This window comes from Asterias rubens, chromosome 3, assembly GCF_902459465.1.
Source record: "Asterias rubens chromosome 3, eAstRub1.3, whole genome shotgun sequence".
Classification (NCBI taxonomy): domain Eukaryota; kingdom Metazoa; phylum Echinodermata; class Asteroidea; order Forcipulatida; family Asteriidae; genus Asterias; species Asterias rubens.
In genome coordinates, this window is record NC_047064.1 from 18,434,126 (window position 1) to 18,455,912 (window position 21,787).

A 21,787-nucleotide genomic window follows, 5' to 3' on the forward strand; every position below is an offset into this window, starting at 1 on the left:
AATTCAATGACCAGTTGAGCCCAAATTTTTACAGGTTTGTTTAATTTATGCATGTGTTGGGATACACCGAGTGAGAATACTGGTCTGCGACAAATACCTCAAGTCTCCAGTGCCTTTAAAGTGATTTATCTTCGACTCTCTTTGACCCCCTGGTGCAGGTGAAGTCCAAGGGAGTCCTGGATGGAGTGATCCTCTCTGTCAGCAGGAAGCTAGTCTCCAAGCAGGCAGAGTATAACACCCTGGCTGTGTCTCTAGGCGCCGAGTTCCGCTGGACGTTTGATGACAGCTGTACCCATTTCATCTTCAAGGTGAACATAATTTGGTGATTGATCCTTAACCAGTTAAAGAAAGAGATCTTTTTTTCTCTTCCACGCTGACATGACTATTTTGTTGGAGTTGCTGGAATGAGTTTTGTTTGAGTGCATTGCTGGTGCAAAGAAATCATAACCGAACAATGGCAAGAGAACAACCACTTTTTTTATGCCCCGCCGGCGAAGCTAGGTGAATGGGCATACAGTGTTTGCCTTGTCCTTCAGTAAATGTCCGTGTGTCCATGCATGCAATCATTTTCCGAGTGATAAATCAAGAAGGACTTGGCATATCAATTCCCAACTTGGTTTATTGGTTGGTCTTGGGATCCACCAGACGCCTGGTTTTTTTTTAATCCCCAGGTTAAATGTCAAGGTCACAAAAATCAAAATTTGTCCCAAGTCATTACTCAAGAGGTTAATTTTAGAAGGGCATTTGTGTTTGAAAACAAATACTCACTCACCTTGAATTGCCGAGCCAGGCAGCTTCGTCTTTTTATTTTCAAATTTCATTTTGTTAATTTTTTCTTTTGAAATCAGGGAAGAGCAAATGACACATCAAAAGAGTTCCGAGCAGCCAAGAGTAAAGGAATGCGCATCGTTTCACCTGTTTGGCTCCTAGCTGTAAGTAGCCATTACAAAGAGTTGCACGACTTTGGACAATATTTCCTGAAAATTTGGACCGATTTTATCTTTTATAATCGGTGAACTCTTGAAATATCACAATTTTTTTGGTAGTTCAAATATTAATTTTTTGTGTTTTTAATTTTTGTTTTAGTGTGAGGAAGAAGAGAGGCGAGTGGATGAGACGAGCTACCCGCATACCTACAATCCCAAGATGAGTTTGGTAAATAAAAAAATACATTTTATTTGTTAACTAATGGGGGAAAAAAGCTGAAACTTCATTTCTTTTTAACATGCATTTTAAGTAACACACACATTTTGCCCATTTTCATGATGCTGCTTACCACAGAGGTGTACGCTTACCGCACCCTGTAGAGATTATCCTACAACTCAATCTGGAAATATATAGAGACAGTTAGCAGAAATAAACATGTCAAAGGTGACATTGATACATTTTGTTTTCCCATCGAGCAGTCGGTCGTCTCAACAAGGCGTGAAACTCCATCTAGGACCCCTGCCCGCTCTTCCCGTAAGACGCGCAGCATGGCTCAATCGGCGACCCCGTGCCCGCCACCAGCCCAGGCTAAGCAGCCATCTCAGGCCACCCCGACTCCACAGGCTATCCCAACTCCCCGGGTCGTACCCACTCCCCACGCCGCGCCCGCTCCACAACACGACGAAACCGCTATGGATGGTTTCAGAGCAGGATCCACCGACAGCGACGAGGAACTGATGCGGATAGCGGAGGCCGCCGAGATGGGGGAGGTCGTCGAGGAAGATGAGCCGGAGGTCATGGACAACGAGGAGGGGTCACTGGAGCAGCGAGAGAACCTTCAAAAACAACTTGAGGGCTTCATGACGTCAACAATGTAAGTGAAAAAACCTCTGCAAAAAATAGTTAATGGCCTGACGTTTTGACCCTAGCAGAGTCTTCCTCGAAGGCTAAAAAACCCTTTCTCTGATACACCCATCCCTCTCCCATCATACCTAGGTCTGAATTGATGATATAGACCATTCCTATCTAAGGATGGACACAGGCAGTGGTCTTACAAGCCCAATGATTTCATTTGATAAATGACATAAGATTTCCGTGTCTGCGTATAGTCGTTCCGAGGTGATGTAGTTTGTCAGCTCAACTCAAGGCCATCGGCATACAGTGTGCATAATGATTGTACATTGTACACGTACGTATCACTTTGTTTGAAATTTGTACATGTATGTGTGAACAAAAATGCTTTGTACTTTCGAAAGCTGCTGTAGGCTTCTATTGAAAAAATTGTTGTCACCATTTATTTAAAGAGTGATTACGAAATGTATACCTTCTCTTGTAGCAGAAAAGGTTACAAAACACCCTGTAATGTGGGTTCAACTTAAAGTTCAAACGCAGGCCTCGTTTTTGAAAGGGCAAGAGCACCAAGGCATTTCTCCTTGATAAAGGGCACCCTATGAGGAATTTGTGAATTTTTACTGTAGCATTCAAGGACACTAAGGTAATTACAAGGGGGTATGTAGGCAATTGCCTTCGTTGCCTCTGTGAAGTATCAGGCCTGCAGACATATACCTTCCGTTAAAAAACTTTGTATGATTTTTGGGGTTGAACAAAGAATTGACTAGAGTGGGATTTGAACCAACGACCTTTCGGTTTAACTTGCTGGTGCTCTACCAACTGAGCTATCTAGCCCTATACTGGCGGTTTCCCTATCACTCGGTTGAGCTGAAAAACTATGTTTGATACTCTTTTGACAGGAATGTCAAAGGTGGACGGAGACGAAGTCGAATGCACAAGGGCAGCTCCTCAGGGATTGACACTTCATCCAACAGCACATCAGCATCCAGAGATAGATCCGGCCATCAGGAGAGTGGTAGGCGCACACGGTCAAGCAGGGCCATGGTTCACAGCGTGGATGGTGGGCAAGCTGCGGGGACCAGCCGGACACTGACTGGTGAGTTTAGACAAGACATACACTCCCCCCCCCCCCCCCCCCCCCACCCCCACAACCCTATGCTGTGTCATTTGCAGATCGCTCACTCTCCTGCTTTGGACCAAAAGAATGGAACGCTCTTCCAAATCACATCAAGGATGCTCAGACTATTCATATTTTCAAGAAACTACTAAAATATTATATTTTCAACAATTTTAATAGATGTTAAATTTGCATCGGGGTAAAGAATATTAATTTTGTTTTTTACCCATATACACCGATATGTGTGTTAGCACTGTATACTCAGAACTTACCCGAGTTCTCTAAAAAAATCACAGGCATATATTACTCGGGTGGGATTCGAACCCACGACCTTTGCAATTAACTTCATATCTTGTCATGTCTTGAGCGTCTTTGAACAATTTTTGTTGATTTTGGTGCTATGTAAATGTTTTCAGAGCGCTTGATCCCTGCTTTATGTTTTCTTAGTGCGACCCCCGGAGGTTCACCCGGAGGCCTCTCAGAATGTACAGATAACCTGGGACGACCAGTCAGGTCGGCACGAAAGAGAGAAGATCATGGCTCATCTGAAGAGGTCCTGCAGCCCCTCCCAGGATTATGCTGAAGACGACGAGAATATGGAGATGGGAAGAGAGGTTTGTTCAATAAATTTAAGAAATAGAATGTCAGCTGATCAGCTGATTTCCTGTTTATCTTTTCAAAACATTACCATAGAAAACTGAAAAACAGTGTACAAAAGTTAAAGGCACTGGACACTATTGGTAATTACTCACAATAATTGTTAGCATAAAAACTTCCTTGTTAACAATCAATGGAGAGCTGTTGGTAGTATAAAACATTGTGAGAAACGGGTCCCACTGAAATACCTTGTTTTTTGAGAAAGAGGTAATTTCTCACTCATATATTTGAAAACAATAAAAAACTTCAGGCCTGAAGCCTTTTATAGGCATCTGAAAGCACACAAATTTGTGCACCAAGTGTGTTTTCTCTTTCAACTTGACGTTTTGTTCTCTTGCAAGTTCGATGAACATTTGACTTACCCAACAACCTCTGTTATAATATATCTCACACTGCATGTTATCCCAACAAAGGAAAGCCTCTCTTTAAATATTTTTTGTTTTGCCTCGTTCAGGTCTCCCCTAGAGGTCTCCTTCGAGGGAGTGCCATGGGAGAGATGCCCTACAAAGAGGACTCTAGAGACTCTGCTGTAACGCCTCCTACCCCACGGGCTCCTTCCATCCGTCTGCCTGTAGCTAACCCACCAGTTGCCCCTCAGCCTCGCAAGCAGGACACCACTGCCTCCGACTTAGAGGTAAAGTATCTCACCTTCAACGGCTTCAAAACCGTTGTGCTAGACTTGTCTTTAAGTTGCACAAACACACCCACACATCTCCACTTCTCAAGCAATAGACCCTTATCACGCCTTTGTCACCACCTTGGTCATGTTCCCTGTTTCCAATAACAGTAATGAATGCTAACATTCATTGCGCATGGCACCAGACTATTATTTCGTCCAGCCTCAGTTTGGTTACAATGAGTTGGAATGGGGTAAAATCAAGTATACCACACCGTGATAAAGGTCTATTACACTGGCTTCCAGTTGCCCAACATATTCAATTTCATATAATGGTCCAAACTTAAAAAACACTCAATCACTGCGCCCCGGATTATCTCTCCTCTCTCCTTTCTCTCCAGACCTGTTCTTGTTCTCTTTGCTCATCAACTGAATCTCTCTCAGTTCATAAAACACATAAACTTGCAGGTGTCAGGGCCTTTTCTATTGCTGCTCCCTGATTATGGAATAGTTTACCTGTATAAATATTGTTTTAACACCTTGATAACTCTAGGTACCCACCAAGCCGCAGCCTACGTTTCTCCTATCAGGCATGAGTCAGGATGAGAAGATTGACTACAGTGACCTCATTGAGAGGCTTGGGGCTGTCGTTAAAGACGGGATGTATTTCGTCCCTAGCTGTACCCACATAGTGGTCGGTGAGTGTGAACCTTTGTCGCTGAATGTGTTTTATCTATTTTTTTATTTCTTTTTTCCCTGGAGGGGGAACTTTATTGAGTCTCAATTCTAAGCATGATGGAGATTTGTTGTTTCTTGGTGGAAAATATTTTTTCTATTTTTTTATTTCTTTTTTTTCCCCTGGAAGATGAATTGTATTCAATCTGAATTCTTAGCGTGATGGAGATTTTTGATTCTCGGCAGAAAATGTTTTCTGATTAATTTTTTTTTCTTGCAGGCAATCCCACCCGCAATGAGAAGTATTTGGCCTGCCTGGCATCCGGGAAATGGGTGCTGCATAAATCGTTCCTGGAAGCATCTCGGAAGGCTGGAGAGTTTGTCGAGGTAAAAGCTGCCACCCTCATCCCCTTAATCAGTAAACACCCCTTGATCATACTGTCACCATCTAGGTCATGTTTCCTGTTTCCAACAGCTGTCCTTGATGCTAATAATGCATCAAGTAAAAAAGGAACCAAACTAATTTGACCCTTCCAGAAGAAAAAAAATTGCCAAATGTGTCCAGTGCCTTTATGAAATTTCGTCTTGGTTGATATTTTTGTTTTGACTGTTTATATAGGAGGAGCTGCATGAGTGGGGTAGCGCGACAGACCTCAGCACGCTGAATGAACAGACGGGCAAGTTGGCTCTCGCTGCTTGCAGGTGGCGTAGGCAACTGCAAGAACACCCCCAGGTAAGGGTGCTCTTTAACTTTTGTAGCCATGGAGGGCGGTGCTGGGCGGGCCTGCCCAGGACTCCCAATGCCCCCCACCCCCTCTGAGCAAAATACATTTTGTACTAAATCCCAAGAAAAAAAATCATAATTGTTGTCCACTGTGCATTGATCTGAGCGCAGCTAATAAGGAGTTTAAAATGTCATAGAGAAATAACAGACAAAGGGCCATACAACTTTTGCATGACTCCATAACACAACACAGTTTTTGAAACCCCCCATTATGGCCCCCATAAGTAAACATTAATAAATTTGTTGATCCGCTCGCCCTTGGTGGACTTAAAAAAACAAAATTAAAAAACTATTTGCAACGTGACTAAACATTATCTCCCCCTTTCCCCCACTTAATATTGATAGGAGCGCAAACCGTGCAATGAGGGCCAACATTGAAAGGGGGCGTGGTGCCTGTGGCCGGAATTGTATCTACAACCCTGTTCTTTAATTTGTCTCTGCCAGTTACTTGGAATTTTGGTAATAATACTTATACACTTAACTAAGTTCCATACTAGACAGCAATCTCTGAATGTTTTTCTCTCTGCTAAAAGGCTGGGTATGACCTAGAGCTGTACGGAGCTTTCAGCGGTTGGCGCGTCATTCTCTACATCGATCGGCAGAAGGAGGCGGGCTTCAAGAGAATACTCCAGGCTGGAGGGGCGAAGATTGCGAGCATGCGACCCCCGTTTGGTTGCCTGGACCAGGTCACCTATGCCTTCATGGACCTGCAGAAGACTAAGACGCCTGAAGGGGCGGTGAGTTACAGCGACTGATATCCACACGAAAAAAACATTTTGGGTTTCTCACAGAAATTTACTTACTGTTAAGCAGCTCAATGATATTGACCCTACTTGATTCATCTGTTTGACTAAGGGGCTGTACAAACCACACACTTTTTCCATAACCCTTCCTCCCCTCTTAAAGTGTATAAAGACATTTCAAACTGTTGTTCACTACTCTACATAGAGACACTTCAATGTAAATTGCATGCAAACCCTGTTTATTACGAGCACACACATAAGAACAAGACACAGCTTAAGTAGGATTTGAAACTTTACATGGTGAAAATAACGGTATGGAAAGGTTTGCGGTAACACCATGTAATGACTATCTCTAATGAGTTGGTGTGGTTCTGAAAAGAACCGTAGGTTTCAACTCGACGTTTCGGTCAGTATGCTCTGATCGTACTCTGGAGAAAGACACAGCTTTAATATCTGACTTTCAAAGGTTTAAACAAAAAATAAAAAATTGTTGTATCTAACGGTGCAAAAAGGGCAATAAAAGATGTCAGTTTTTATAGTAGAAATTTTTCAGAAAAACAAAAACAAAAGCGTCAGACTGCCATAACTTTCAGCGTACGCTTGTGAAAATGTTGATTATTGCGAGCGGCCCCTTAGATGAGACTTTCAAACATTTTCAGGAGTTTTGTTTAACATGCAATCAAATCCATTTAATAATTAATTTTTATTTTTTTGGTAGATTGATCTGGAAGCTATGGCCTCTGCTGGTATACTCTGTCTGAAACCAGAGTTCATCGCGGACTTCCTTATGCAAGATGAAGCACCGTCACATTCCAACTACTTCATCAGCGAGGTCAAACCAATCATGGAGAGGTTAGTTATTTCTACCATCACTTGAGAACCATCAGTCCCTTAATGCTATTGGACACTTTCTGTAAACAGTATTGTCCAAAGTCGTGTATTACAACTTATAATATAACAAACCTGTGAAAATTTAGGCTCAATCAGTCATTGGAGTCGGGAGAAAATAATGGGAAAACCCACCCTTGTTTCCCCACAATTTGCCATGTCATGACATGTGTTTAAAATAAATCTGTGAGAATTGATAATTGTTTTAATGTTTTCTCAAAAAGTAAAGCATTTAATGGAATAATATTTCAAGAGAAGTCTTTCACCATTACCTTCTGTAAACTCTGTATGTTATTTGTAAATCTGTGAACTTAAATTGTTTTTTCTGTTCCGAAAGTGTCCAATGGCTTTAAGGCTTAATGCGTTTATTGTTCAATACTGAATGTCAAACAAATGCATGCAACCATAGCGTTAGCCAGAGGGTGTCTTTGTGCGTATTTGTCATTTTCATGTAATTTATTGTAAGTGAACAATTTGGACACCTAGTTTTTAAATTTCTAGTAAATTTGGACACCCTTCCACCTAATCCTTACTAAAAACTTGTGCGCATCCTCTTTTCTAAATTAATTGACGTAAGTCTGATGCGCTTATTTGTTTTATTTCGAATCCTACTCTCTACAGACTCTATGAGAACCATCATTCCCGAAGCGGCCGCACTCCTTCCAAGAGGAAACAGCTTGACTCTGCCTCAACGCCCAGGAGCAAGAAGGGTCGGGTACGATGATGAAGGAGTCTCGTCACCGCTTGAAGCGTCTTAAAGAGTGTTGAATAAATTGGGACTTGTTATCAGGCATGCAACTCTTATGCTGATCCACGTTTTTTTCCCAGTTTCATAAAATAGAAATCCGTCATTACAAAAATTCAGCGCAACAAAAATCCGCGTTGGATGCTCTGCGGAAGTTTAAAAGCGCACAAGGGTGTACACGCCTGCAATCGTGTACCTCCCATTGTCCCTCTTTGGTTTATAATACACCAACTTTTTTGCAACAGCTCCCATTCGCTCGGCCCCAGCAGCCAGTCTATCCAGGACCGCTGAAATGGGCTAATCGCTTGCACAGATTCTTGTTCAGGAAGGGACTGCGCATTATTAAACCAGTGACAGTGCATGATACGTTTGCCCATCCCAGTGCATTTGGTTCAAGCAAGGCGCTGGGCACGAGCGAACAGCTCCCATTGGTTTTGTACATGTTTTCCAACCATGGACCTCTCCCGAACCATGCCCTCTATTGTCTTCTTTTGTTGAAAGGTCCCCGATTTGAATTGCTTGTTGTATAAAGAGATGCGGCAGGAACAAAAAATGAAGTAGTTCTGGACTGCTCATTTTCAAAATGCACTTTTGTATCTTTTAACAGGAAAGGGATGTGAGATGGAAGTGCTGGAGGTTGAGGGTTGCATGGGATAGTGTTTATATGTTCTTTGGGAGTAACAATTGGAACCAGACGCTATAAAGGGCCCAATATGTCGCTAGCTTCAGACTGGTACATGTGGTCAATAGGAAAATTTGAATTTCCCGCTTTTTATTTCCTGCTGAAGAGTTGCGTGCCTGTGGTGTTCAAGTGCCAGTTGTTAAATTATTTATTGTGCATCCCTTGTATTTCATTACAGTACTTTCAATTTCGATATCATTAGGAAAAGTATTATAGTAAACTGTTATTTAGACTGAAAAAAAGATAAGCTTTTACGAACTACATGTACTTGACCAAGCAAAATGACCTGTGGTATAAATGCAAAAAATGTTTAAAGGGAAGGTACACGTTTGGTAATTACTAAAAACAATTATTAACTTAAACACTAATTTGGTAATGAGCATTGGAGAGCTGTTGATAGTATAAAACATTGTGGAAACCGACTCCCTCTGAAGTAGCATAGTTTTTGAGAAAGAGGTAATTTCTCACTAAAATATATTCCTATCTGAAAGCACACAAATTCGTCCATCATGGGTGTTTTTTCTTTCATCATTTTCTCGCAACTTCAATGACCAATTGAGCCCAAATTTTCACAGGCTTGTTAATTTATGCTTGTGATGGGATACACCAAGTGAGAACACTGGTCTTTGACAATTACCAAACGTGTACAGTGCCTTTAATGACCTGAAATTTTTACCCTAGCCAAGTTTTTCTTAGTTTTGTTGTTATTGTTTTAGCCTTTGAAAAGACTCTACTAGAGTCAAAACACGAATCAGTAATTATGATTATAAAAGTTAGAAATGATTCTCTTTTCTGAAGTAGGACCAATCTCAAATGCCTCCCCAAGTTGACAGTTTGTTGATTTTCTTCTTGAAACAAGTCAAGTTAATAGCGTTCACAGTTTAGTTTTAGGATTTTTATTGGAAACTGAGTGGCTGCAATTTTGAAGTAAATAGACTTCTGCTATTCACTGATCAAACAATTTGGATTCAAACTGTGATTAATCCTTTCCAAATGCAATTGTGATTCCCTTTAGCAGCTTGAAATATTTTGTTACTCGTATTTTGGAGCGTGGCTGAGCAGTCAGGCACACACTGGACTCGAGCTCTTCAACCACATAAATTAAACGGGGCAGTGTACTTATGAATGACAGATAAATTATAGATAAAAGAGAAAGTAATATTAAATACAATTTTAGAAAGAACAAAGCCCAACTTCTTAGAGCTGCTTAAGCACCAAAAAATGCTAAGCACAACAAAATTTTGCTTACAAGAATAAAATTACCAGCCAAACTTACATCTAATGTGTACCATTTGTGATTGTTATACCTCGGTAACAAACTGTGAAGTTTGATTGGTCGAGAACCAATCATGTGACGAGCAACAAAAACGCATGTTACATGGCTCGACGGGCCAGGTAACATGAAAATTAATGTACACCGGTGTACATCACCTTGATCGTTCCCAGTGTTGGTCGATTTCCAGCGTTGTGTACGAACGTTTGCGGGTTCGAGGGAATTGTTTCTTGGTCGTCTGCTAATTAAACAATGAATAGTCCGTCGTAATAATGTTTGAAGTTGAGAACAGAACTTTGAGAGGAGGAATTACAATTATACAAAGGTATAACAAAACAATTGTTGCACGTTGTGACTGGGGTCCATGGGTTTTGTACACCCTCGCGGGGAAATGGCACCCTCGGCTTCGCCTCGGGTTCCATTTCCCCCCTCGGTTGTACAAAACGCCATGGAACCCCGTCACAGCGTGCAACAATTGTATACTGGTATCCTGTTCATTTCTGCTTTAGCAGAAAATTGTGTAAGCAATATTTTCTGCTTAATCAGCTCTATGAAATTAGGCCCAGAATCTGGGATCTCTTTATCCCTCAAAATAATTATAGAATCTCAGAATTGTCGTTACATCTACTGAGTACAGTTTGTATATATTGTATTTACTTGGTGTACATTTATTGTGTGTGCAGAGGAACCTCGGTTTTGTCATTTCGAATGGCAATGCTCTTATTTAAGTTACTGTTGACATAAAGAAAATGAATTAACAAACTCTTTCATTGTAGTTGTGTGTTTTGTGTTTATTGTCTTTTGAAAAGACCCACCGATAATTTCAAAGCCCTTAAAAAGCACATGACAAAAAAAACATTTTAAAACATTGCCCCATCCTCTGGATTTCTGGAATTTAATATTTGAACATGTTTTAGACCATTTTCATTGGAAATCTTTGAGTCATCTAGAAACTTTTGAAGGGCACCAAGACCAGGGGCAATAGTGGTCATGGCCAAGCTGCTCTAGGGCCCTTGGGAAAATGTTTAGCATACAATTTGTTCCCTGATGTAGGCAGGTTGTTTACCATTCAATTATTTTTTTTCTTCATTTGGTCTATTTCTACCTCCATGGCTGAAGCAAGACCCGCCCTAAATATAAACATTTATATCCATTTTACTTTTCGTAAAAATCGTCATTGTTTAACACCTGTAAGCAAACCCTCATCCGCCGAATGCCTCACCATTCATTGAAAATAGATTAATGGTAAAAATTTTCATTTGACACAAATGTTTGAGTGAAATACTGTTTAAGCCGGTTTATCTTTAAATTATGGTTACTATACTTCTCAATCTCAACACAAAGGGTTGTTGAGCGCAATCTTTGAAGATCGCCTTATTAAATTTTCTGCAATTTTCGTGCGCGCAATTTTTGAACTGAAGCTTGTCTAGCTACACACACGTCAATAAAAAATTGCGAGCGAGGCTGCTGTGTGAAACGAACTACATGGTTCGTATTAAACAATTAATCCAGGAACGCTGCCCGGCCCCCTGCGCAAACCTAAAAATCAGGATGGGAAGTTTATGCCTTGAAAAACAAAATGACAACTTGCGCGAATGCGGAAAAGGGCCGCGTTAATTGCGCGCGCTAGCAACATTGAGCTCTGATCCTAGTTATGATTGATTGATTGATTGTTTGCGCGGGGATCAAGTTGCGGGAACAAACAGAAACGTGTGGTGGCGCAAATTTGAACGTCTTCTATGTTTATTCGTTGTTGTTGACAGATGTTATCAAAAGCGTGCGCATGGTGAGTAATATTTATGCCATTAAATGGACAGAAAAAGGTACTAAACGATTGCATTGGAATTCGAAAGGTACGCCTACATTCTTGGAGAGTCTTAAACCAAGACTAGGCTGTCTAGTGTATGCTTCGTAACGTTTTTGAAAGGCCAAGGGTACCAAGGCATTTTCTTCTTGGTAACTAAAAAAGGGCATCAGGCCTATGTCCATGTTCTATGACATGAAATTGCAAATTTGTACTGGATCATTTCAAGGGCACAAAGGCAATGACCAGGGGGCATGGAGGCAATCGCCTTCGTTGCCTCCGTGAAGTATCAGGCCTGCAGTGGATTAGATACAAACGGCATAAAAATTATTACCATGATTATGATAACTGAGTAAGGTTCAACCACAATTGACTATCGTCATCGTGTCCCCAATAATTTATAATCTTCCTTTTTTCAAGGCTAAATAATTTGTTCGACTGAGCACAGGATTTCAAGTAGTACAGTACAGTACAGTAGAGATGGCTCACAGCAGTCACAACAATGTCGAGGTAACTAAAGTTCTTTACACAATTGATTAACCGCTATTTATTAATGTTAGTATAAAAGTGTCTATAAGTATAATTATAGTTTTTATGTAACTACTAAGAACGTGAGATTGATTTACTTGGACCATGCTTGGACAGCAGAGTGAAGCCTGTTCATACTTCTTGCAAATGCAAAATTTGGTGACGCAATAATCGGTATGCGCTGTTTTTTCTTCACAGACCCGGACATCGCAAATCCGCTCGGCTGATTTTGCTGAAGAGCCAAACATGCCAAAAGGCATTGTGGGATGCAAAAAGGAGCTGTGATAAAGCCCCTTTCCTTCCCACAGTGCCTTTTGGCAATACAGCAAAATTAGTCAGGCAGGAATCGCGATAAGGTCTCGCTGTGTTTATAATTAGTTTAGGCTTCAGGCTGAAATGGCTGAAGTTCAGCCAGCCAGATTGTCCTAAACTGTTAACCTCGAACAAAGAGTAGGGCTTTATTTTACAAGTGTTAAATATTTGTCCAAATGTTTATACTTAGAGCAAACAAAACCCCATTGTGCTTTCCACAACTGTGTTTGATTCTTCTCTCTTCACTGGGATACCCCACCATCTCACCCCCCCCCCCCCCAAAAAACAACAACAACAACAACAAAAACAAAACAATCCATTGTTTAATGGTAAAGTATCGGTTCATTGTCATCAAACTTGTTCATTTTCTTTCCAGAGGGAGCTAGCCGTAGTGCTCCAGCAGCTGCATGAAATCACGGAATCGGTGTCCAGCGATCTTCGCGTCTTGAGATCCAATCCATTGCTTGCCAGGTATAAGGATGCATTCAAGATTTCACTGAGTGTTTCATTTAGTTAGTAATCTTGCTGACCAGTTTTTACTTGCACCATGTATTAGAGTGCACTTGATTGAGGTTGCGGTTCAGGGTTTCATGCTTGCGCCCAGCCACAGTGCGGTAATCTTCACTTATGAAGCAGCACTTGTAAGGAAAAAGAAGGAGCAACAAATCGACCGTCTCGACATTTCAACAACAAACCCTACATACCTCACATTTTAAGTTCAGTTCAGTAATATTTTTTCCTGGAAATTTTACAATTTATTTAAGCATCATGCAGTCACCTTAAAAAAGTTAGGGGCAATACCGATAAATAAAGTAAAAAATAAAAGGAAATATGAGGTAGAAAATTTACATGCATGTGGAAAGAGCATTGCCTGTTTAGTAAAGATCCCCAGGAAAGTATAACAAACTAAAACATTTGTGAATAATAACAACTAGGACATGACACACACTTGACTTGAGTAAAAAAAAAAGATAAGTTCAATCGGTTGAATAACAGGTCTGATGATATTTCTCTTAACAGTTCCTCGAAGAGTCGACAGCATGTTGATCAGATTGCCAGCAAGACAGAAGAAGTCATCCAGATATTAAACCAGCTCAGTGTAAGGTAAAGATATAATTCATTTTATATCGGATATGTATCTGAATTATAGTCTGCAAAGTATCCTCATGGAAGTATCACACCAAATCTTTGTAGAGAAAAGAAAATGAAGAATTTGTTTTTGGGGGGAGGAAAAAACCCTATAGTATAGGGAAAACCCACCCAGTCAGGTAGGGACTGAAAAACCCACTCCATTGTTTTCCTTGGGGGCCATTCATAATAGTAATTTTTTTTTTCTTTTTTTTCCGAAATTGTTTTGACCCATCCACCGACCCACCGACCCACCCCAAATTTTGATTTTCAAATATTGATTTACTTCACAATATAATCTATACACTGAAGAACAAAGTAATACCTCAAAAGGATGCAGATATTTTAGGTCAAAGGTCTCCAACATCGGTACATGTAGTTTTCAACTTCAGCAATGAAATTGGCAAGCACATACAACTTCCCGCCTCTATTTCCCGCCTTCGTGCATCACCAATCCACCTCCACAGTACTTAAGCAGCATGCAGCATGCAGACGATCAGAGCATACTGATCAAAACGTCGAGTTGAAACCAACAGTTCTTTTCAGAACCACCTCAACTCATTTAGAGATAGTCATTACATGGTGTTACCGCAAACCTTTCTATAAAGCACATACAACTTTGTACAACAGTTTTTAGTTTGATATTATGAGCTTCTGCTCTCTCATCAAATGTTGCAATTCTGGCGAGATTAAGCAGATATTATCACCCATGCAGGGATGAGATTCTTCCGCCTTCTGGCGGAATTACGTCTTTCCGACTTTGAAAATTAGGGGACAAGATCATCCAAAATTAGACCAACTCGCCCGATCCAGGGCAAAGTGACCCTTTATAAGCCTAATTTTTGTCATCTTTTCTTATAGAGGTATTTCAAGACATAAGGAGACCAAAGTCTCAAGACGAAGGGGAGACGTCCCAGTCCCGAAACCAGACATCTTACAGAGGGTCTCAATGCAGCAATATCAAGATATGGAGCAAGTATGTGGGAAGTAGAAGGGTTAAGTTGTTGCAGGTTCCAGTGTGTCATAAAGAGTTAATTGCCCTGGAGAAGACATCTTTCATAGTGCATGCATTGCTCAAACTTGGATTCAAATGGCAGAAACTTGTCATAATTTGTTTTATATGTCAGACTTTTGGGCGTATGTTAGCTGTCTTTTGATTGGTCGACACTTAAACGGGCGGAGCTTAATATATATATCGATCAAATAAGTCTCCCCTTTAAGATTAATATTCGGTTTTGTTTGTTGCAGGCGTGTTGTTCTTCCTACTTTAGTTTGTTTTCTGATAATTTTTGCCCTTGGGAAAAATCTCAACAAAATTGTAATTCAATAGCCTGAAATGTCTATTAGAGCATCCACCATGTGTAGGTCAGCCCTTTCTGAACTTGATAAAAAAATTCCTACTTTTTTTTTCCAAAGGCCAATTTCATGCTCGATTCGAAATCCTCTGTTCAGTTTGCCACCCAGGTGCTCGATGTAGTGGAGGTCGGTACCAGCCTTAACTTGCCCGTTAAGAATTCCTCGCATCGTCATAGTAATGGTAAACAATACAGTCATCATGGTCACAGGCACCGAGATGCCAAGCACAGCACGTGGTGTCAACGATCGTATCGCCACGTTGTACCAACACTAGAGGGCTGGATTCATTTATTGGCGGAAAATCAGAAACAGGTAATTTTGTAGTTAAAGGAACATTACAGAATTGGCTAATTGCTAACAAAACAGTTGCTGGCAGTGTAAACGATTTATGTGAGCCATCATATACATTAACTGACTAACCTGTAGAAGTTCGAGATCGATCGGTCATCTGGGTCATGAAAGAATAGTGAAAAACCGATTACAAATTTTGCATTGCATAGATGCCAAAAACAAAAATGAATAAAACGCTCACTGGGCGATTAACTCCAAACGCAAAGTTAGATTATTTATTTCTCATCAAATATGACATTTCAAGCAGAAAAATTGTAAGGGATGTTTTCTACTATCGTCATCATTAGACCGTGTAAGTTTTATGTATCTGTGATTTTTACGATTTTTGTTTCTTACCAATTCTGTAATGTTCCTCTAATGTTATTCCTGCATCGAGGATTCTAGATTTCTCTAATACATAATTCCATGAGCATCTAACCATTACCATTGTTTTAAGGGCACCACATACAGTAGTCTCGGCACAATGGTCCTCCAACTTATAACACAGCCAATTTTATAAAGCTGTTAGGCAGAGAATGCTGCTTAGCACCAGTATGCCAGAAAGTAAACTCGATGCTCCATGCAATTTTAAATGGTAACCAGTTTCTGTTAAAGCCATTTATACACTTTCGGAACAGGAAAAATGTGAAAGTTTACAGAAGGTAATGGCAAAAGACTTCTCTTGAAATCTTATTTCGTGAAATGCTTTACTTTTTGAGAAAAAATTGAAACAATTATCAATTCTCAACATAGAGAATTACGGATTTATAGTAAACACATGTCATGACATGGCGAAACGTGCGGAAACAAGGGTGGGTTTTCCCGCTATTTTCTCCCGACTCCGAATGACCGATTGAGCCTAAATTTTCACAGGTTTGTTATTTTATATACAAGTTGTGATACACGAAGTGTGGGCCTTTGGACAATACTGTTTACCGAAGGTGTCCAATGGTTTTGAGCAAAATTTGTTTGTCCTTAGCAAGTCTTTATGCTTACAGGCTTTAGGAAATTTAGCCCTGGTCCCAATGTCATCACTCTGCCTACCAATGTCATCACTTCTACGCTTACAGGGCACCATACTACGCTTACAGGGCAAGCGCTGAGTTTATGCACTAGCTATGTGCGAAGGCCTGGTTACAAGAACTACGCATACGCACAATACAACATTCCTTGTTAACCTGTAAAGAATGTTGATATAAGTGCGAAATTCCCTTTCACATGTCCTAATTACTACAGTGCTGAGCTGCTCACAAAGTGAAGAGAAACAGTTTTAAATCCTATTGCTTGTAACTGTTTATAATCTGATAATCTGATGAAAAAAAACAAAAAAACATGGTTTTGCCGTTTCATTTATTATGTCTAGGTCATTAACACACCTTTTGACAACCAACTCTAGGAACTGCTGGCAGAGGGTCCGCCGCCAAACACAGAACATGGCAAGATGGTTTCCCACTTCCAGAGGTTGTTTGATGTACCAACAGACGGCGGTGTCTACACGCGGATGAACGAGCTGTATGTGCGTGTCGGAGAGATGCAAAACATCATTCACTCGTTAAAGGACATCCTTGGCCTCGGTATGTACGAGAAAACATTTTGTAAATAAAAAAAAACACAGAGCTGTTGACAATATATTTAATCCGTATGGCTTGAAATACCCAGACAACATGTGAAGGTCAGTAAGTTCATGAGAGAAGTAGTCCGGGCCAGGGCCAGATTAAGTCTACCGTAGGCCCTAGGCACTAGTGTTCCGTAGGCTTGAGGCACTTCCAGTGTTCTGTAGATCTTAGGCACTTGTGTTGTGTAGGCCCCTTTCTTTATATTAGAGAGGTTTCGCAAGTGTACGGATACACATACAGATAACGATACGTCAACACTTTGTGTGTTCACGTGACGCGTATCCGTTACTATCGTATTTTGCATACATGTTCGTAACGGATACGGGAGCTCATGCACGTCGTAGATAAACGGATACTGTTTTACAGACTTTTAGTTGTATTTTTGTCCCAGATCAAAAACATTTCCCACTAAATAGCTTTCACATCGTGCTTGATATAGATAGAATGTTTTTAGTCATTTGCAAGCAAAACGATGAAAAAATGCAGTGTATAAAACACTGGGCCTTAAATCATTCCTTAAACCGTCTCAGCTCCCTGGGGAGTATACAGCCTGTGCCGCCAAATATGTAGCGCACTAAGCTTATCAATCACAATAACCAACTCTGCCCTCACAGGTACCCATTTACCCCTGGGTGGAGAGAAGCAATTAGTAAAGTGTCTTGCTCAAGGACACAAGTGTCACAACCGGGATTCGAACCCACACTCTGCTGAACAGAATCAGCGGAGCTTGAGTTCGATGCTCTTAACCGCTCGGCCACGACACTCCTAGAGTACAGATGCATGAGGCACCAGTGTTCTAGAGGTTCCAGGCACCAGTTTCATATAGGCCCAGGCACCAATTTCATATAGACTCTGAGCACCAGTGTTTTGAAGGCACTTGGAGGTACTAGTGTCCTGTAGACCTGAGGTACCAGTGTTCTGTAGGCCCAGTCTCCCTATTGTTTCCCATTCCCCAGGCACCAGAGTTCGATCTTGGCACTTGGAGGCACGAATATTCTGTGGACCCTTGGCACCAGTGTTTTGAGGCCCCAGTCTCCCTATTTCTTGCGCCCTAGGCACCAGAGTTCGATCGAGGCACTTGGAGGCACGAGTATTCTGTGGACCCTTGGCACCAGTGTTTTGAGGCCCCAGTCTCCCTATTTCTTGCGCCCTAGGCACCAGAGTTCGATCGAGGCACTTGGAGGCACGAGAATTCTGTTGACCCTGGGCACCAGTGTTCTGTAGGCCCCAGTCTCCATATTGTTTCTCATGCCCTAGGCACCAGGGTTCGATAGGCATGAGTCACCAGTGTTTTAAAGGCCCTACGCACTGTTGCTCCGTAGGCCCTAGCCAGGAAAGGTTTTTTCAAGACAATTGTTATTGCAATTTGTTTCAAATCGTCTTTTCTTCTTTTTGTTTGCTAGATGAGGAAGCCTCCTCCGGATCTGTCGTGACGGCAACTAAACAGCTTTGTGAGTTGTACTCTGGTTCAACAGCTCACCTACTCGGCCAACTTCTACAACAGGAACGACTGGACAGGTACATCAAAAATCACATCTAGAATTTGTTGTAATTTATATGAGAAAACAGTGCCCCCCTCCCCCCAAAAAAAAGAGAAAAAAAAGAAAAGAAAAAAGAATTGGACTTTGGAGTAAGAAATCTGTGTTTGGCAGCTAAAGTAATTGAACTTATGATATCAAATGAAACTATATCAGTCATTGAACTATGTGCTTTACAAGACACTGTAAGTGAAAAATGCCGTTTTAACCTGTTCCATGAAATTGGTCAAAACAAGTCGCCCCAGCTGAACAGTGCATAAAGTTGACATTGCAATTAAACGATTTTTGAAAAATTTATATTTAACAGGTTCATCTCCCGAATGCACCATTATCGCAAGTTTTTCCCCATTTTTGATGACATGGTGAAGGACCTGATGGAGATTCTGGGTAAGCAATGGCATTCTGGGCTGAGAAAAACTTGAAGTTCCCTTTTTGATTCAAAGTGCAGAACTCTTAATTATCTTTGTTCATAAATGGGAGGTAATTCCACTTTAAGCCACATTCACGTCACACAAACTGTTGCCAACATTGTTACCACTTAAAAGCGCATAGGAGGCTCATCAAGCTAGATTTTGTTTTGAGGATTGTCCTTGATTGTTTAGTCTTTCGATTTATGCCCCCATAAATAGAAGCTAAACAAGTGTTCCTTGTCTTCATATTAGAGGAACATGTTGCCTTGGATCGGATGAGTTGGTCTTTGAAATGCGTTTGAAACCGTTCATTACGAAATGCAAATGGTTAGATAGATAATTTAAAAGTAGAATATAATAATCCACACAAACATGCCTCAAAATTGCACAGTTTTCCTCTTATGATGTTGCGAAGAACCCCGGTCGGTCATTTTGTGGAGTCAAAATTTTGACTCCATAAGTATTTTGCGACGTAAAAGGAATACCGTGCAATTTCGAGTGATACTTGTGTGGATCATTATATACTACTTTTAAAATATCTTTCTGACCATATGCATTTCATACTGAACTGTTTCAAACACTTTTCAAAGACCAACTCGTACGATCCAAGGCAAGGTGTTCCTTTAAAAAGAAAATCAATTTACCGTTTAATTTTGCAGGAGTTGTCTCCATGGAAAGAATCGTTCCAGCGGTTCGAGCGCTGAAACTGCTGATTCCTTGATGTGCATCCGCTGGATCTTGAGGCTCATGCTGCTGTATTTATATAATTGAGTGCAACGTACAGCGATTTAGCAAGGGTCCTTTGCTTTTTTTTAAACATGTTTGCTAATTAAAACACAGTGCACCTCATGTGAAAGGGAAAACAATGTTTGTACTGGCCAAGACGGATAGCAAATTTGAGACAGTCCAAACATTGGAGTCCTTTTACCTGAAGTGAAATTTTACTGGAGTTTCACAACCATGCTCAAATTAAAGCAAGGGACCCCTGCTAAATTGACGCTTGTGAAAAGGGCTATAGATAGCTGGTGTTTGTTTGTTTGTTTGTTTATTAAGGCCACAAATTGCTTCATGATTTTTGTATTCGATTTGTGTAAATATCTCACATGTGTAAAAAATAAAGTGTATGCTAATGTTTGTGCAATTGCTGTTACTGCAATATTTTGTCTTGAAAATAGCAATTTTCGTAAACAAAATTACCTGCAATTTGTGTATTGTTTGTTACATAAGATTTGGGAGTTGTACTCAACGACTTTGAGTACATCCAAACTGAAGGAGGTCTACAGCATTATTAACTACTGATAAATCTTGTTTTCTTAATTTTTTAATAATCTCTTTTGCTATTGTAAATAAGATTACACTTTACTTTTTTTATTCATAAAGAGAAGAAATTACATTTTGTATCTCTCATACATTGATTTTGGAAGACTGAGAACATTAATTGTACTACTTTTTTAAAATTTGTCTCGTTACATATTACAACCAGACTGACTTCCAATATGTCTCAGAACTAGAAAACTTAGTTACTTTTAGAACTTAGTTAATTACAAAAACTAAAGAATACCCATAACATATCTTCAGGCATGATATTTTTCCTACTTTAGTCTGATTTGTTTTCCCTTGGAAAATCTGGAAAACTTTTATTAAAATAGCCTAAGAAGACTGTTTAAGCCTACACAATGCATACATATATGTAGGCCTATTTAGTAGTTGTCATACTTATTTCTGGGGACCAAATATCATGTCTTGTGGTAATCAGTTGTATGCAGGATAGAGTTTACGTGTGGCATGTCAGACATTGAGCCCAACTCAAACATGTTGCAACACGACAACTTGTGTCGACTGAGTGAGTGAGTAAGTGTATCTTACAAACATTCAAAGATCTGGCTAAGTCTATTTACTCATTCTAGGCTCTATTAATGCATCCAATGTTCTTTGTGCTTTATAATAAATAATAATAATAATAATATGAAACATTTATATAGCGCTCTACGGAGAACAGAGCGCTTTACATGAGACTATGACAACAAAAGAAAAGAGAAACAAACAAACTAGGATGGGTGGGGAAAAAGAAATGTCTTGAGGAGGCTTTTGAATACAGGCAACGAGATCGCCTGATTACTTTGATTACAAATTGCTACAAAATTAAAATCTGACTTGCTCTTGCCTAATGCCATTAATATTAATGTGTTTAATACTGATAACACGTACGTCCATGCAATTGTTTGTAAATATCTGAAATACTCGAAATGAATTGGTTTTCTTAATAAAAGAGCAATAAAACTAACTGTCAAATTAGGTATATTCGATCGTCGTCTCACATCCTTTCCCTGTATTTAATTTATTACTGAAGCCATTTCTACCCTGTATCTCTTATCCCAGTGGATCGCATACAGCCTTGTGGATTGCCTGGGAGTTTTTTTTAAACCCATGGTTACCCCGGCTTCCACGTGGTTCTGGTCGAATGTTTCGAAAATACCCCAGGGCCTAATATCATTAGCTGCTTAGTTGTAGAAGCAATTAGCACAAATATGCTTATTTTAAAATACCATGTCACATGTTACAATGTCTGACTGGTGTCCTCGGCTGTCCATCTGCTATAGCAGACACATGTTAAATGCAATATCTGCTGCTTCAGCAGCTCTGAAATTGGGCCTGGCTTAACCTACTGCTTACCCCAACACCAGTGCAGCGGTGGCAATTCCACATTTGGCCCACTGATGTAGATCAGGGTCAAGTGATCCAACATGTCCAAGTGTGAAAGGGCTGGGCCGTTATTATCGCGGGGTTTCCCTGGGAAATATACTTA

The 21,787-nt window shown here is 40.4% G+C and overlaps 2 protein-coding genes across 3 annotated transcripts in view; both read left to right on the forward strand.

Moving 5' to 3' along the window:
• LOC117288142 (DNA topoisomerase 2-binding protein 1-like) overlaps positions 1-8,309 on the forward strand; it is a 29,725-nt gene extending 21,416 nt beyond the window's left edge. For both annotated transcript variants that reach the window (XM_033768850.1, XM_033768851.1), the window contains exons 20-32: positions 159-308; positions 849-932; positions 1,087-1,155; positions 1,407-1,801; positions 2,679-2,875; positions 3,344-3,510; positions 4,008-4,187; positions 4,723-4,867; positions 5,125-5,231; positions 5,464-5,577; positions 6,162-6,365; positions 7,090-7,223; positions 7,881-8,309. In XM_033768850.1, coding sequence (XP_033624741.1) covers positions 159-308; positions 849-932; positions 1,087-1,155; positions 1,407-1,801; positions 2,679-2,875; positions 3,344-3,510; positions 4,008-4,187; positions 4,723-4,867; positions 5,125-5,231; positions 5,464-5,577; positions 6,162-6,365; positions 7,090-7,223; positions 7,881-7,983 — 2,049 coding nt within the window. In that variant the 3' untranslated portion in view covers positions 7,984-8,309. The remainder of the gene's footprint in view (positions 1-158; positions 309-848; positions 933-1,086; positions 1,156-1,406; positions 1,802-2,678; positions 2,876-3,343; positions 3,511-4,007; positions 4,188-4,722; positions 4,868-5,124; positions 5,232-5,463; positions 5,578-6,161; positions 6,366-7,089; positions 7,224-7,880) is intronic.
• Positions 8,310-11,642: 3,333 nt separating this feature from the next.
• Positions 11,643-19,757, forward strand: LOC117287739. Its single transcript, XM_033768242.1, has 10 exons — positions 11,643-11,745; positions 12,184-12,273; positions 12,980-13,074; positions 13,624-13,707; positions 14,593-14,707; positions 15,184-15,399; positions 16,814-16,991; positions 18,437-18,551; positions 18,879-18,958; positions 19,641-19,757. The coding sequence occupies exons 2-10, from the start codon at positions 12,244-12,246 to the stop codon at positions 19,700-19,702; spliced, it is 975 nt and encodes a 324-aa protein (XP_033624133.1). The 5' UTR covers positions 11,643-11,745; positions 12,184-12,243; the 3' UTR covers positions 19,703-19,757.
• Positions 19,758-21,787: the final 2,030 nt, after the last annotated feature.